This window comes from Podarcis bocagei (genome assembly GCF_964188305.1).
Source record: "Podarcis bocagei genome assembly, chromosome: Z".
NCBI classification, from domain to species: Eukaryota; Metazoa; Chordata; class Lepidosauria; order Squamata; family Lacertidae; genus Podarcis; species Podarcis bocagei.
Window position 1 is genome coordinate 51,066,741 of NC_138140.1, and position 15,380 is coordinate 51,082,120.

The following is a 15,380-nucleotide window of genomic DNA, read 5'->3' on the forward strand; positions in this document are numbered from 1 at the left end:
TTCCCGTGCCAAGTGTCGATTCAGAGATGCCATCTGTCGGAAGTGTTCCAGAAGGGGCCACATCAACGCAGTCAAGGCTCTCCTTTCATAGGACAGTGTGCTGATACCGTACAGTGAAGCCAGGCCACTGGTCCCTGCCTTCGATGCCTCACCTTTTGGCATCGGCACTGCCCTCAGTCACCGTTTTCCAGACGGAAGAGAAGCACCGCTCACCTACGTTTCCAGGACACTATCTCCGACTGAACGGAATCACAGCTAGCTCGACAAGGAGGCACTGGCACTTGTGGCTGGAGTGAAGAGGTTCCATGAATACCTCTACGGCAGGACTTTCGACCTCATCACCGACCACAAGCCGCTCCTGGGCCTCCTCGCTGGTGACTGACCAACTGATATGTTCACCCACAACTTAACAGGAGTGGAGATGCTCCTTCAGATATACAGGGTCAAGGCCATTTAGGGCTTTAAAGGTCAGCACCAACACTTTGAATTGTGCTCAGAAATGTACTGGGAGCCAGTGAAGATCCTTTAGGACTGGTGTTATATGGTCCCGGCAGCCACTCCCAGTCACCAGTCTAGCTGCTGCATTCTGGATTAGTGGTAGTTTTCAAATCACCTTCAAAGGTAGCCCCATGTGAAGCGCATGGCAGTAGTCCAAGCGGGAGATAACCAGGGCATGTACCACTCTGGCAAGCCAGTCGGCAGGCAGGTAGGGTCCAAGCCTGCATACCAGATGGAGCTGGTAGACAGCTGTCCTAGACCTGCGGCTCCATGGACAGTTGTGAGTCCAAAATGACTCCCGGGCTATGCCCCTGGTGCTTCAGGGGCACAGTTATACCATTCAGGACAAGGGAGTCCCCCACCGCACCCCAGAGACAGTACTTAAGTCTTGTCAGGATTCAACCTGACCACCATCCATCTCTGTCAAGTTCCTTCTTTTTAAAACTGTCTCTGGCATTTGAATAATTGTATAAATTGGAAAATAATTGATATTGTTATAATTTGGCTATTATTGGGGAAATAATGGAAAACTAATAAAAAACATTATTATTATTATTATTATTATTATTATTATTATTATTATTATTATATCTCTTCCTTGACCTTCAGCATCCTGCTTACATCACCAGAAGCTGTGGTCCAGCACAGGCAGAGGCTAGGGCAAAAACTGCCTTTAAAGCTACAGAACAGCAGAGCGGGGCCGGCTCTCCTCTTTGATAGAGTGTGCTCCCCCCCCCCACACACACACACAATCAGCAAGAGCTAGCTGCTGGAGGAAAGAGCTGAGTGCTTGCCCCTGTCCTGCTGCCCCCAGGTGTAATGGGGCATAACAGCAGCTCCCTTCATGCATTCGCCATGCAAAGGCTTGCCCACTTATACTAGGAAGTGGGGCCCTGCTGTACAGAAACTTATACAGATGAAATCTAAGCATGGAAACCTGCATGTATATTGGGGAAGCAGGTAGAGCATCTGCTTTGCATGTAGAAGGAGGTCCCAGGGTCAATCTCGCTTCTCTGGGTAGGGCTAGGAGAAATGCCTAACTGAAACCAGAGACAGCACCTGCCAGGCAGTGTAGACAATACTTATCTACAATGCTGTTGGCCTAAATCAGTGCAAGTCAGTGACTTATAGGCTTCCACATAAGTGGGAATCCCAGAGCCTCACATAATAAGGAGTCAACATGCCAGCAGTATGAGTCAGTGCATGCACAGCTTTAGGCTAACCAATATGCAAGCACATTAGAATGGATGCTTGAAAAATAAATTAAAAAACCTAAAACTACAGTGTAATATTTTGTTGCCTATCCCACTAATATAGCCTCCTATTCTAACTGAGCTTACTTGAAACCAGCCTTGGCCAACCTGGTGCCCTCCACAAGCTGGAGGCAACAACTGGCTGGGGGTGATTTAGCTGTAGCCCCAAACATAGAGGGCACATGATTGCAAAGGCTGCCCATGGCAGTTCACAGGAAAACAGAAAGCTCCCAGACCACCCTAAAAGAACACAAAAAATCACAGGCAGAAAGAAAAGAAAATCCTCCGAACACATATCAAACATTATACAAATGACAGCAGAAACATCATACATTTAGATCAAAGATGTCGTTGAATACTGTTCAGAAACAAGAAGAAAAATCAATTTGGCAAACACAAGTCCCTAAAGTGCCCTGGGCCAGGCCTGTCTTACTGCCTCCTGCGCAGCATCAAAAATGGAACTAGGCAGACTTTCTCCAGAGCTTCATCTGCAGCACAGTCAGGCACATTCCAGACTTCAAAATGCCTTGAGATTCCCAAAACCTGAGAAGCAGGGGTGGGGGCCCACAGATGTCATGGGGACGGGTCCTGGGGATGTAATTAAACATCAGCATTAACCACAGTTTCAGGCATTCAAATAAAAACCACAAAGTGTAGCAAATGAGGAAAGACGTCACTGGTGGGAAATTAACCTATTAGCTAAAGTGGGTGTTACCAGGTCCCGTTGAAGTGAGGGGATCATTTCTTCTCACATGTTTAGGAAACCTGGGTATGGAACATTTAATCTGGCCTACTGCCCAGAAAGGCTTAAGAGCTCTCAGGCCTGGCAGCTCACATACTGAGCAACTGTCCCATTTTTAAAAGGACATCTCAGATTTACAGAAGCCACCCTGGCTTCTGATCACATTCCCAGGTGTCCTGTTGTGGCTCCTGTGCTCTGGCTGTGCCAGAATACAGGACCAAAAGATGCGTGCTCTTGGGTTCCACATTCTGGTACGAGTCAGTTGACTCCCACCAGAGCATGGGACCAAGAGATGAGACCAAAAGATGCTCTCTCACCTTGTGCCCAAGCGTCACACACTCCTCTTCCTCCCTCCAGAAGTGGCACCGGCTTCCAGAAGTATGCTGTCTGGAAAGCCAAGTCGCAGTGGCTCTTGAAGGAGTGGTGGTGGGCAAAAGTGCATATGGGCCCACCAGCAGGATGGTGCAAGTGGGAATTTGGTGAGCCCCAAGGGAGGGAGGGAGTTGAGAACAGAGAAGGGGTGGGGGCCTGAGAAGGGACATGGCCTCCATTGATTTGTCTCACTGGGATGTTGGAAGGTATGAGGTCATGTGAAAGGCTACTGTAGGGAGAGGGGAACCTAGCATAGTGACTTTAGATGGAGATGTTCATAGAGGACAGAGCTCAGACTGGTGCCCCTGAAGGCTGCAATTCTCAGCCCACATACTAAGGACCTGGAACTCACCTACATCAGTCAAAAAACAGTGCTTTGAATACATTATAAACATGCAACACCAGATGTCGATGGAGAGCAAAAAAAATTCCTTGAGATTTCCCATAGCATTTTTTTTCCTTTTGTTATAACGATTTAATTTCTGTATTATTTATACTGTGGTTTTTTCCTGTGTGTAGATCCACCCTTGGTTTAACATTCCATCCCTCTTCCAAGGGAACTCTGGGTATTGTATCCATGAGGAGAGTGGGGGCCTCATGACCGCTACTTATAGAAACTACCTGCTAAACTTCACAGGTTTTTCACCTCATCACATCGGAAGCTGTGATCTGAAATTACCTTCCAGTCTACAGATTGCATTTTGAGATAAAACAAGAAAAAATAAGAAATTGATTTATAGAAGGCTATTATTCCATCTAATTCAGCATTTTCTACACTGACTGGCAACAACCCTCCAGGTTCTTCTATGGGAGTATTTCCAAGCCTTACCTGGAGATCTCAGGGCTTGGTCCTGGGACTTTTACATGCAAAGGGTGTGTTCTTGCCATTACCCAAACCTTTACACTCCATAGGCATAAGAGGGCCCTTTTGTCTTTTATAGCCTGCCTTATTTTCTACCTACTCAAGTTTGCTGGGAGTTTTGCATCAACTTCATTGGAATTTCTCATGTGGATCATATTTGTCTAAGTACCTCAGCCCCTTTGAATCATGTTTGCTTTGACTTTGATTAAATGCAGTCTAAAGGATATCTACAAGACTAACCTTTCACGTCAAAATGCTCAATTAGTTTGATTCCAAACAAGCAGTTCATATTAATTAAGCGAGGAAGGCTGGCTTCTGCTAAACTGGAAAGTCACTGAGATTTTTAGGGTGTTCAAAAGGGGGGCATTCAGCACAAAACTTGCATGGGGGTGGGGTGGGGTGTTTTGTGTTGAGTATGTGCCACAGAAGTTCAGTCAAGCATTTAGGCTCACCACAGGAAACAACAGTATGGCAGATACAGCTTTTACACAGCAAACACGAACACACACACTATATAAAAACACTATTTACAGTTGGTGCAAGAAGTCTTCACTCTCTGAGTCTAGCTTGGGCTCTAGCTTATAAGGTTCTTGCTGGGACAAAGTCCAATATCCCTCAGACAAGCCCTTCACAAAGTCTCCCACATTTTCACAGGATCTTTCCAAAAGTCTCCACATCTCCAACAGATTCTCAGTGAATCAGGTGAGTTAGGGACTTGCCTGTGCCCTGCGTGTGAAGACAGGCTCTGGCAGATTGAGCAGATGAGACCAGTCATAGGTCCAAAGGCCAAAAAGGCAGTTTCTGTGCATACGGAAGAGGGAAGTGAGGGGAGGATGGGGGTCTCCAACCTGGGAAGGGCAGAGGCGTGTGGTGGGTGCGATCCACCCGGGTGTCATGACTGAGGGGGGTGACAAAATGGCAGGCAAGTGGGTGGCACACCTCGGTCCCAGTGTTCAGGGATGATGAGAATTGTAGTCCCCAAACAGCTGGAGGGCCAAGTTTGGCCATGCCTGTTTTAAAAGGTGTGGGTGGGGTAAGCAGATCTGGGGCTCTTCACTAAAGGCGGTGGGGGGGGGGCTTTGTTCCTGCTGCAACTTCCCTGGGGATCATCTGGCTTCCTGCAAATGTCCTCCCCCCTCTAAAAAATAGAAACATTGCTGTTTCTTTTTTATAGCCACAAAGGTGAATCACACTCATATTCAACCAAAGTTCACTGGGCTAGGAGCCTTCTGTGACAAATCCCTCACCAGTACCATCCTTTTTCATTGCCAGGGCTGACATATTAAATATGTAAGTGGAAGATTGTAGGTCAGGCGCCAACTAACGCACACTCAGAATGGGCCAACTGAACTGAGCAGACCTAAATAAGTCATCACAGTTCTTTTCAATGAGTCTGCTCTGAGTATGGCTAACACTGAATGCCACCTGTTGGCTTTTCTAGCAAGATGTGTAGCAACGAGAAATGGGAGTCACTGGGGGCATGAAGAGCAGGCATCAATATTTAAAGAGAAGTCACAGGGTGTAGCCCCCTCCATGTGATACCGCTGTACCATCCTGATTTAAGCAAGACATCCTGGAATTATGGAAGCCATACCTGGCTTCTGCTTGGATCCCAGAATATCCCATTCTTTGGTCTGGCGCTCTGACATGAGTCAACTGGCTTGGACCAGAGCACCAGACCAAAAATCCCATTTGGATCACCCATATGTTGGAGGGTATGCTATATGCATGAACAAAGTCACAGGGTCAAGCCCTAGCATCTCCACATAGTGCTGGCAATGACTCCTCCTCAACCCCTTGAAAGCCACTGCCAGACACTGCAATACTGAGCTAGCCTGACTCAGTAGAAGCCAAGTTCCTCTGTTCCTAGTGTGCCAGGCTCCTTCCCACTTTCCCATCCTTGCATGGAGTCAAACGCTGGGTTAGCCCACTCCAACACAGGACTATAGAGTCAGACTTGAAGGACCCTTGGTGCAGGGAATCCTGAACAAGTGCACCTTCAAGAGATGGCTGTCTGCTTGGAGACCTGCAGTGTGGGAGAACCCACCCTACTACATACGAACCCTCTGCCTTCTAGAAATGAAATTTTGATGAGCTAGCTCAGTTGGCCGAACATATGATTCTCAATCTCATGAGTTCAAGCCCCATGTTGGGCAAAAAAGATTCCTGCACTACAGAGGACTGGGCTAGATGACCCTCATGGTCCCTTCCAACTCTGCAATTCTATGTACATTTCATCCTTCCTTTTATTCCCCAACACCAAAACCACTTTCTAAAAAAAGTTGCAGAACTTCTCCAGAGATTGAGGGGAGAAGTGTCCTGATAGCTTCACATGTGCTGGCCAACCATCACCACCCACAGCTAAGTTTTGTGGCACTATTACATTTGGATGTTTATGGGAGTTCTGCCCTGGAGAAGGAAGGTGACTTATATGAACGTTGCAAGGTTGCTTCTCAAGCTGTTCCCGTGCCAGACTCCTTCGGGATGCATGGCCTGTGGCAAAAGGGAGAGGTTGAACGCACACCATACATTTACAGTACTTCTAAAAGCACACTCACCAAGAATCCTGTAATTTGTTAAGGGTGCTAGGAATTGTATATCTGTGAGGGCAGGTGTGGTCTTTGGTAATCTTCTGTAGTACTGTATGGTGCACTGTGTGAGATCAAAATTTAGCACCCCCAAATGGATCTTCTCAATTTTGCACCCTCTTGGTTCAGTGTCCTGTATGGCGGAGCTGCCTGCACCACCCTAAATCCAGTGCTATGAGGGGTTAATTACAATTTTTTGGAAGGTGGGGGTTGCTTTAAATATATGGTGTGTACACAGCCAAAGGAAGCAGATTTGATTGATGTTGTCACTGTTACTCTGGAGATCTAACTGGGAGAAGGTTCATGATAATATAATGATCATCAGCTTTAACCCAGAAAGAAAATCTCCAAGGCTGAACTTGCCTCTGAGTCACCTCAGGAGGGAGCGGCCTGTTCCATACTGCCCTGCCTCAGTCAACAGACTCAATTGCTCCTGTGTTGCCTACCTAGCCAGAACTCCAAAGGGAGCACTGAGGCTGCCAGCATGTTTGCAAGGTTGTTTGGACACAGGCCTCTAGCCACACTGTGGAAAACAGGTGCTTTCTGTAGGAGCCATGGCACCGGAATGACACTGGCGAGGACAACCCCTTTGCCCGAAACGAAGGGCTCAGTGAAGAGTAGGCTGGCATCTCCTAGAACTTTTTCAGGTTGGTAAGAGCAGTTCTAAAGCTGTTTAGAATTTGTGTGTGTGTGAAAAGTAATGGAACAAGTGGAATATACACGGGGGAGGGCACAGCAGGCAACCGTTCTTGTAAAGGGATAGTCTGCCCACCATAAGCCACACAATGTTAACCTCAAGTCTCAATTACTGCAGTGTGTGTGTGCACGCATCCAACCATCCTTCCCTTGTCCAGAAACTCCAGCTGGTACAATATGCTGCAGCTAGGCCATTGATGGGAACAGACATTCGACATCACACAATTCCAGTGCTCAAAAGCTTGTGCTGGCTGTTCCCATGCTTCCAGGCCAGGTTCAGGGTTCTTGTATTACTTTATCAGGCCCACAGCAACTTGGGTCCAAGGGACCACCTAATCCTGTCTATTCCCTGTCAAATCACTGGGATCCTTGGGGGAGTCACTGTGAATGGTCCCCCATGGCTTGGAGCACAGCTTTTATCAATCAGAAGCCCTGTGTTCAGTATTACGTGCCCAAATGAGTACAAGTCCCTCCCAGTTAAGTCCAGACAGGCTCTCTACCTGTTGAACAACCAGCATCTACTGAAGATTTTATTTTATTTTATTTTATTTTATTTTGTCATTCCAGCTAGCATTTGTTTAACTGAGGTTTGATTTTATAGTTTTAACCGGCTTTTATTTATTTTTGGTATTGTACCTTTCCAAACTGCTTGGAGACTATCATACCCTCTGATATTTCTCTGAAGAAAATAGGGACTCCCCATTCCATAATGATAGTTTTACTGTTTATACCCCACACATATGACTGGGTTGCCCAAGCCACTCTGGGCAGTTTCCAACATAAATAAAAACATAATACAACATTTAAAAACATTCCCTATACAAGATTGCCTTCAGAAGGCTTGGGGGTCGGATAACTCTGTACCCTCCAATATTTATCTAGTGAAAACAGGGACATCCTAAGAAAAAGTGGGAGATTCTGGGATCTAATCAGAAACTGGGATGGCGTCTCTAAATCATGGATGTCCCTGGAAAATAGGGACACTTGGAGGGTCTGGACTATTGGAGTTATGTGATATAGAAATAGTTCAAATAAATAAAATATTAGGAAAACAGTAAGCCGGAGGTAGGGAGGTTTTTTCACCTAAGGGCCAGATTCCCTCGTGTGCAACCTTTTTTTCAAAATCTGCTGTTACTGGGTGCCTAATAAATGAAAGAAAGAAATAAGATGGTGGTTGGTCCAAGGTCACCAAACAATCTTCAGAGTTGAAGCAGGGAATTTGAACTGCATCTAATTCCACTCCTGATCTGTTACCCAGCTTGGTCCCCCCTGTTTTAGTTATTAGAAAATCAAAGCAAAAAAACAACAGCTCACTTCTGAATAATGGAAGACTTGAGAGGCATGCATATGATTTTTCTCTTTCTCTTGTAAAAGTCTTTCTATTTCCTTGCAGAAGGTAGACGGGTAGAAATGAAGAAAGGTGTTTTTAAATGAAATTTAAAATCTTCTTTTAAATAATCTACTTCTTGAAGTATGTACCCAGTTGGGCTGCAGCAGCATTGTTATAACTTCCTGGCTTAGCAATTTATTCTGGGTACTTTCTTCCCACAAACTATAAATCATTTAAAGACTCTTTTCATTGCATAGCTTGTTCTGGGAGCTGTGTGCTTTATTGATTTCAGTGAAGAGAATTACTAAAGGGAGACGAGACATTTGCCATTTCCATCTGGGCTCTGTATGTTTTAAAAGAAATTGGGTGGAGGGAAAGGAGGGGGGAACCTCCCCAAACCCTTTTGCCCTTTAACCAAAGTTTAAGGGAAGAAAACATCATCTCACCTTGAAAAGTACTTGTGGCTTTTCCATCACTTGCCTGCTGGAAAGGGATGATCCACAAATCCCATCCTACAAGGCAATTATTTAGAGTAGTCAATCCTATCCATTAATTCAGTAGTGGGGGGCGGGGGGTCAAGGATCCTGTTCTGGATGCAGTTGGAACCAACAACTGCTGAACTTTGGTTATATTTTTAAGGTCACAGAGCATTCAGAAATGAAAGAAGACCAACCAAGCTTGACAAAAAGGTACTGCTGTGGTTGGGACGGTTTAAAAAAGAAGAAGACATCCCACACCTCTTGTCGTAAGTAGCCACAGGGGTTCGCTAGTTATTTATTACAATATCCTTAAAAGGAAAGGGCCCAGGGGTCAAGTGCAGCCTTCATGGCTTCTTTATATGACCCTAGCATGATTATTAAGCTGCTTACTCCCCCCCCAAAAAAAACCATACCATGCCAAATTTAGAATACATCAGAATTTTTTTTAAAAAGAAACATCGTTAACTAAAAGTGCTCATTCAACAGTAAAAGGACACTGCACACCGTTTTCTCAGGTGCCCCACTGAGAAGCCTGCAAGCAAGTCCTGAGGGCACCTGCAGCATCCTCCCCACTTGGGATCCCCAGCTCCTGGGATTCAGAGGCATCCTGCCAGATTTGTGAAACAAGGGGTGGCAGCAAGACCAGCGAAATGAGAGTTAAGACCCTGTCACATTTTGTTGCATCATTCCACCCATCTGCTGTCTCAGAAGCAACTTCCTGTCTCCAAGCAGAGAGAACTAAATCTCGACTCCTCTCTCTCTCACTTGCTTGCTCTTCATAATAACGCCTGCGCAGCCATTAATTCCCTTGTCACCCAAAATACATTTAATGGCAAGTGTGTACTTTCTCTGGAAGAGCTTCACCGGGGCTGTGTGTGATACAGGAAGTTCAGTGTGTGGGCGTCGATCATTGTCTCCATCCAAAAATAAACCAAACCAAGTTGGAAGATTCGTTTATCCATAACCGCTTCCACTTGCTTTTGAGAGAAATTTTGCAAAGCCTGTAGCACTCAGCTGCTTCCATGACAAGGTACACAGAGGATCTCTGCAGCATTTTTATCATGGTTCATCTGTATGGTGCTTGATAGTAACACACAAATGTTGGAGAGTGGGGGAAAGCCAAAATAAATTTGCTGTTGCCTCCTTCCAAAAGATTATTCATATATTTATTTATAGTAATAAATATTGCTATTCATAAAAAAAGTGCTTTACACCAAGAAAACATGAGATCATATTGCAAAAAGCACAGGAAAAAAATAAAACCAGAGATCAATTAACTATTGTGGTAGCTCCAATATCCTAGAATCATATATACCTGCAGCTGTGCCAGAAGAGGGGAGGGGGAGGGGAGTGCAGTTTGGGGGGCCTGATTTCAAAACTTGTTGCCCGAAAATTGATACGTGACAACATGTGGTACTTTGTACTTGGTGGCATAGTATCTAGGGTGGTGTTGTGTTGTGTTGTGCTAATTGAAGAGAGGATATACTTTAGATCACGGGTGGCTCTCACCCTTCACCAGACATGATGAGCTCCAGGTCCTACCATCCCTGACCGTTGGCTATGTTGGTTGGAGCTGATGGAGTCCCTAAACAACCAGGAGGTTCCACCTGGAGCCTAGAGTAGTCAATGACACTACAATGCCATTGTTTTCTGGTTTTCCAGAGTTGAAGTCCTCAAGGCAGCTCAGAGCCAGCTGAGGATCCGAATCTGCTACATCATGATTGCATTGACTCTGCTAGGATGCGTGGCCATGATCATCTCTGGTAAAATGGTAAAGGAATTGACTTCATTTGTTTCTCAGACCAAGAAATACAACCCAACGTGCTTTAAACACATACACAGAGAGAGGGGTTCACATACGTTTGTGAAGATTCTCGCTTCTACACAGTGGCGGAGCTTCATGCTCTGGCACTGGGGGGGGGCAACGAGCAGGCGTGGCTGGTGCTCTGCCCAGGGGCATGGTTCACCGCCCACAGGGGTGTGGTGCATGGCCTGGGGTTGTGGCACCCAGCGTGGGGGGGGGCAACCACAATGGAACCCCACTGGGATCGTGCTGCTGGGGGTGGTGCGCTCCACCCGCCGCCCCCTCTTCCTCCACCAGTGCTTCTACATGCCTTGCTGTTTGTGTCTACTTGAGAGGGGCTTCCCTGCGAGGGATCACACCTGTATAGGGCTACCGCCAGAGATGGACAGATCTGTCCATTCTGATTTCTCTTGGAGTAGAGCCACGCCTAAGATTCAAAGCACATTTAATGTACATTTAAAGTACGGCACATGACTTGCCACAAAGATTCGTGGGAACAGCAGTTTGTTAAGGATCCTGTGAATTGTAGCTCTGTAAAGGCTAAACTACAGTTCCAGTTGGAAAGAAGTCATAGGCTTTCAACAAGCATTGGACATGTTTTTAAGATATGGTGTGGATCTGCCCAAGTTCCCCATGTTTCTAATTTGAAATTGAGTTCTCTATATTTCTCCCAAAGTCCTTAAGAAAATTTTCTTTTTCAAACACTGACAAGTGACGCCTGCACTTGGGGGCTGCTCAAGAAACAGTCAGCTGTGTGGGGCCCTTGTGATCTTTACCCTGGATCTCTGCTGTAGGGAATGTTACCAACCAGATGTTCTTATTTTTGAAGGCTGTCAAAAGAGAAGACACGCTGCTGAAGATAAACGCAGAGAAGAAAGCTATGTGGAGAGCGGAAGGACAGGTGGAAAAGGAAGCAATGGCTGGAAAATCTGAGCAACCATGAAAGGGATAATCCCAAAGGATGACCAGTGGTCCATACAGAGAGCGCCATCAAGCAGATGCTCCTCTAAGACTTGGGTCTCTACTCTATACCTGATAGGAAAACAATCATTTTTATTGTAACTGTAGACAGCCTAATGGAATCCAGAGGGGAACCAATCTCAAGACTTCAGTATTTAATTCTGCCCATAGACTGTGACCATTTAAAATACTTCCATCTTTCAGACCTGAGTTGGACAGTGGAGAACGTTTGGACTCAGCTGAGCATTTCTGATTAGAGGACAACCATCACCTGTGACCAAATCTCTCTCTGTACACCAGCCTTTCTGAACCTGGTGCCATCCAGAGGCTGCTGGATTGCAGTGCTGGACACAATTGGCTGGGGCTGGTGGAAGCTGGAAATCCAAACCATTGAAGAAGGCTGGCCTTTGCCAAACTGTTATATCCCCAACCCAAGCCACAATCAAAATAGTTAAAAAAATTCATTTGTGTGAAGAAAATGATATTTATATACAAGAAGTGGAACAGGGGAATCTTGTTGGAACAATTTAAATGGGGTCCCTGGATCAATTACCCTGTACGCTTGAGGCAGGAAAACTTGCTTAACTCAGAGGCCCCGCTCCCCTCTTACATAGCCTTCCAGGGTCCACTTACAAGTGGTGGGTGGGGCTACATACAATAGTGGGTGGAGCAATGGATGTGACTCATGCTGGTTCAAGTAAAAAACAGAGATATAAAAAGGGTAGAAAAAGACCACACGTTTGGTAAGTTAAAAATAGTTTACTTTCAAGCTCTCTAAAGGTCAGATTCATGTGCTTTGCATACATCATTCAGGAAAAGTTGCACAGGCAGTAAAACTTGACTTAGTTGCACTGGGGAAATTTCTTAAATTATTGGTACAGTATAGGAACTAAATGGCATTGAGCTTCCCTGGTAGACTGAGGGTAGAACAACAGGCTTGATTACCCATTTCCTCCTAAGTTAAGGGAAAGTGACCTCACTAAGCCTGGGAGGGCAGCTTACCTTATGTTATTAACCCCTTCATGCATTAATAGACTTAAGCATGTTGGTTGTATGAAGCTGGTTATTGCAGAAACCCCTTCTCTGGAAAATATAACAATTGCATGCACAAGTAATGAACCACCCAGAGTCCCATCTTGACTCAAAGATTCTCAAAACTGTCTCTTGGTAGTGGCTTGGTCAGAATATTGGCTGTCTTTTCTTTGGCTTGACAATATGCAAAATCAACGAGTCCATCTTTTATCACCTCACGCACATAGTGGTATTTCACCCCAATGTAATCATAGAGTTGGAAGGGACACTGAGGATTGTCCAATTCAACCCCTTAGAATCATAGAATAGAATCATAGAGTTGGAAGAGACCACAAGGGCCATCGAGTCCAACCCCCTGCCAAGCAGGAAACACCATCAGAGCACTCCTGACATATGGTTGTCAAGCCTCTGCTTAAAGACCTCCAAAGTAGGAGACTCCACCACACTCCTTGGCAGCAAATTCCACTGTCGAACAGCTCTTACTGTCAGGAAGTTCTTCCTAATGTTTAAGTGGAATCTTCTTTCTTGTAGTTTGAATCCATTGCTCCGTGTCCACTTCTCTGGAGCAGCAGAAAACAACCTTTCTCCCTCCTCTATGTGACATCCTTTTATATATTTGAACATGGCTATCATATCACCCCTTAACCTCCTCTTCTCCAGGCTAAACATGCCCAGCTCCCTTAGCCGTTCCTCATAAGGCATCGTTTCCAGGCCTTTGACCATTTCAGTTACCCTCCTCTGGACACGTTCCAGTTTGTCAGTGTCCTTCTTGAATTGTGGTGCCCAGAACTGGACGCAGTACTCTAGGTGAGGTCTGACCAGAGCAGAATACAGTGGCACTATTACTTCCCTTGATCTAGATACTATACTCCTATTGATGCAGCCCAGAATTGCATTGGCTTTTTTAGCTGCCGCGTCACACTGTTGGCTCATGTCAAGTTTGTGGTCAACCAAGACTCCTAGATCCTTTTCACATGTACTGCTCTCAAGCCAGGTGTCACCCATCTTGTATTTGTGCCTCTCATTTTTTTTGCCCAAGTGCAATACTTTACATTTCTCCCTGTTAAAATTCATCTTGTTTGTTTTGGCCCAGTTCTCTAATCTGTCAAAGTCGTTTTGAAGTGTGATCCTGTCCTCTGGGGTGTTAGCCACCCCTCCCAGTTTGGTGTCATCTGCAAATTTGATCAGGATGCCCTTGAGTCCATCATCCAAGTCGTTGATAAAGATGTTGAATAAGACCGGGCCCAAGACAGAACCCTGTGGCACCCCACTAGTCACTCTTCTCCAGGATGAAGAGGAACCATTGATGAGCACCCTTTGGGTTCGGTCAGTCAGCCAGTTACAAATCCACTGAGTGGTAGCATAGTCAAGACCGCATTTTACCAGCTTCTTTACAAGAATATCATGTTACAGATAGGTAGCCGTGTTGGTCTGCCATAGTCAAAATAAAAAAATTCCTTCCTGTAGCACCTTAAAGACCAACTAAGAATATCATGGGGCACCTTGTCAAATGCCTTGCTGAAATCAAGGTAGGCTACATCCACTGTGTTCCCTTCATCTACCAGGCTTGTAATTCTGTCAAAAAATGAGATCAGGTTAGTCTGACATGACTTATTTTTCAGAAATCCATGCTGACTATTGGTGATCACAGCATTCCTTTCTAGGTGCTCACAGACTGTTTGCTTAATGATCTGCTCCAGAATCTTCCCTGGTATTGATGTCAGACTGATTGGGCGATAATTATTTGGGTCCTCTCTTTCCCCCTTTTTGAAAATAGGGACATTTGCCCTCCTCCAGTCTGCCAGGACTTCGCCTGTTCTCCAGGAATTCTCAAAGATGACTGCCAGTGGTTCTGGGATCACATCTGTCAGTTCTTTTAATACTCTTGGACGCAGTTCATCTGGCCCTGGAGACTTGAATACATCTAACTAGCCCTCCTGATGAGGTTTCTGAGATTTTTGGCAAAAACATTTCTCCCAACCGTTGTGAGGTGCAGCCCATCGCTTGCCAGAAGTCCATCTTCAAGAAACTGTAGTCCGTGATCTAAGAATCCAAACCGTTCCTGTTTACACCATTTGCGAAGCCAGCTGTTCACTTCCACTATTTTTCCCTCTCTCCCTGGGCCATGTCGTTCAACTGGGAGGACAGATGAGATGACAATTTGTGCATTTAATTGCTTCAATTTCCTGCCCAGAGCCTCGTAGTCTCTTTTGATCTTCTGGAGGCTATTGCTTGCAGTGTCATTGGTTCCCACATGAACCAAGAGGAAGGGGTATTTGTCAGTGGGTTTTATGATTCCTTGCAGTCGTTCAGTTACATCTTGGATCTTAGCCCCGGGGAGACAGCACACTTCCCGAGACATCTTGTCAGGCCCACAGATCACTGCTTCTGTTCCCCTCAGTAGGGAATCCCCTATCACCACTACACGCCTCCTCTTAGGTTTGGTTGGGGTTCTTCCGTGAGCTGTCCGTTCCAAGGTCGCCTGCACATTCCCTGAGGACTGACTTTGCTGCTCGTCTTCATATACCTGATCGACTGTAATGAGGGAGAGATAATAATAATAATAATAATAATAATAATAATAATAATAATAATTTATTATTTATACCCCGCCCATCTGGCTGGGCCTCCCCAGCCACTCTGGGCGGCTTCCATAAAAACCAAAAATACAAAAAAAAATCACACGTTAAAAACTTCCCTGAACAGGGCTGCCTTAAGATGTCTTCTGAATGTCAGGTAGTTGTTTATCGCTTTGACATCTGCT

The 15,380-nt window shown here is 45.5% G+C and overlaps 1 protein-coding gene across 1 annotated transcript; it reads left to right on the forward strand.

Annotated features, from left to right (window-relative positions):
- The first annotated feature begins 6,574 nt into the window (after window positions 1-6,574).
- LOC308578624 (protein FAM162A-like) lies at window positions 6,575-12,018 on the forward strand. Its single transcript, XM_081179102.1, has 4 exons — window positions 6,575-6,962; window positions 8,981-9,086; window positions 10,483-10,591; window positions 11,454-12,018. Exons 1-4 carry the CDS (start codon window positions 6,800-6,802, stop codon window positions 11,565-11,567), a joined length of 492 nt encoding a protein of 163 aa, XP_081035228.1. The 5' UTR covers window positions 6,575-6,799; the 3' UTR covers window positions 11,568-12,018.
- Window positions 12,019-15,380: the final 3,362 nt, after the last annotated feature.

What these genes read in the sequence shown, in the direction of transcription:
- LOC308578624 (XM_081179102.1), top strand. Translation starts at nt 6,800, where the DNA reads ATGTTTGCAAGGTTGTTTGGACACAGGCCTCTAGCCACACTGTGGAAA. An exon ending in ATCTCCTAGAACTTTTTCAG is followed by an intron (nt 6,963 to 8,980) that starts GTTGGTAAGAGC and finishes TATATTTTTAAG; the next exon opens with GTCACAGAGCATTCAGAAAT. An exon ending in TGATCATCTCTGGTAAAATG is followed by an intron (nt 10,592 to 11,453) that starts GTAAAGGAATTG and finishes TTATTTTTGAAG; the next exon opens with GCTGTCAAAAGAGAAGACAC.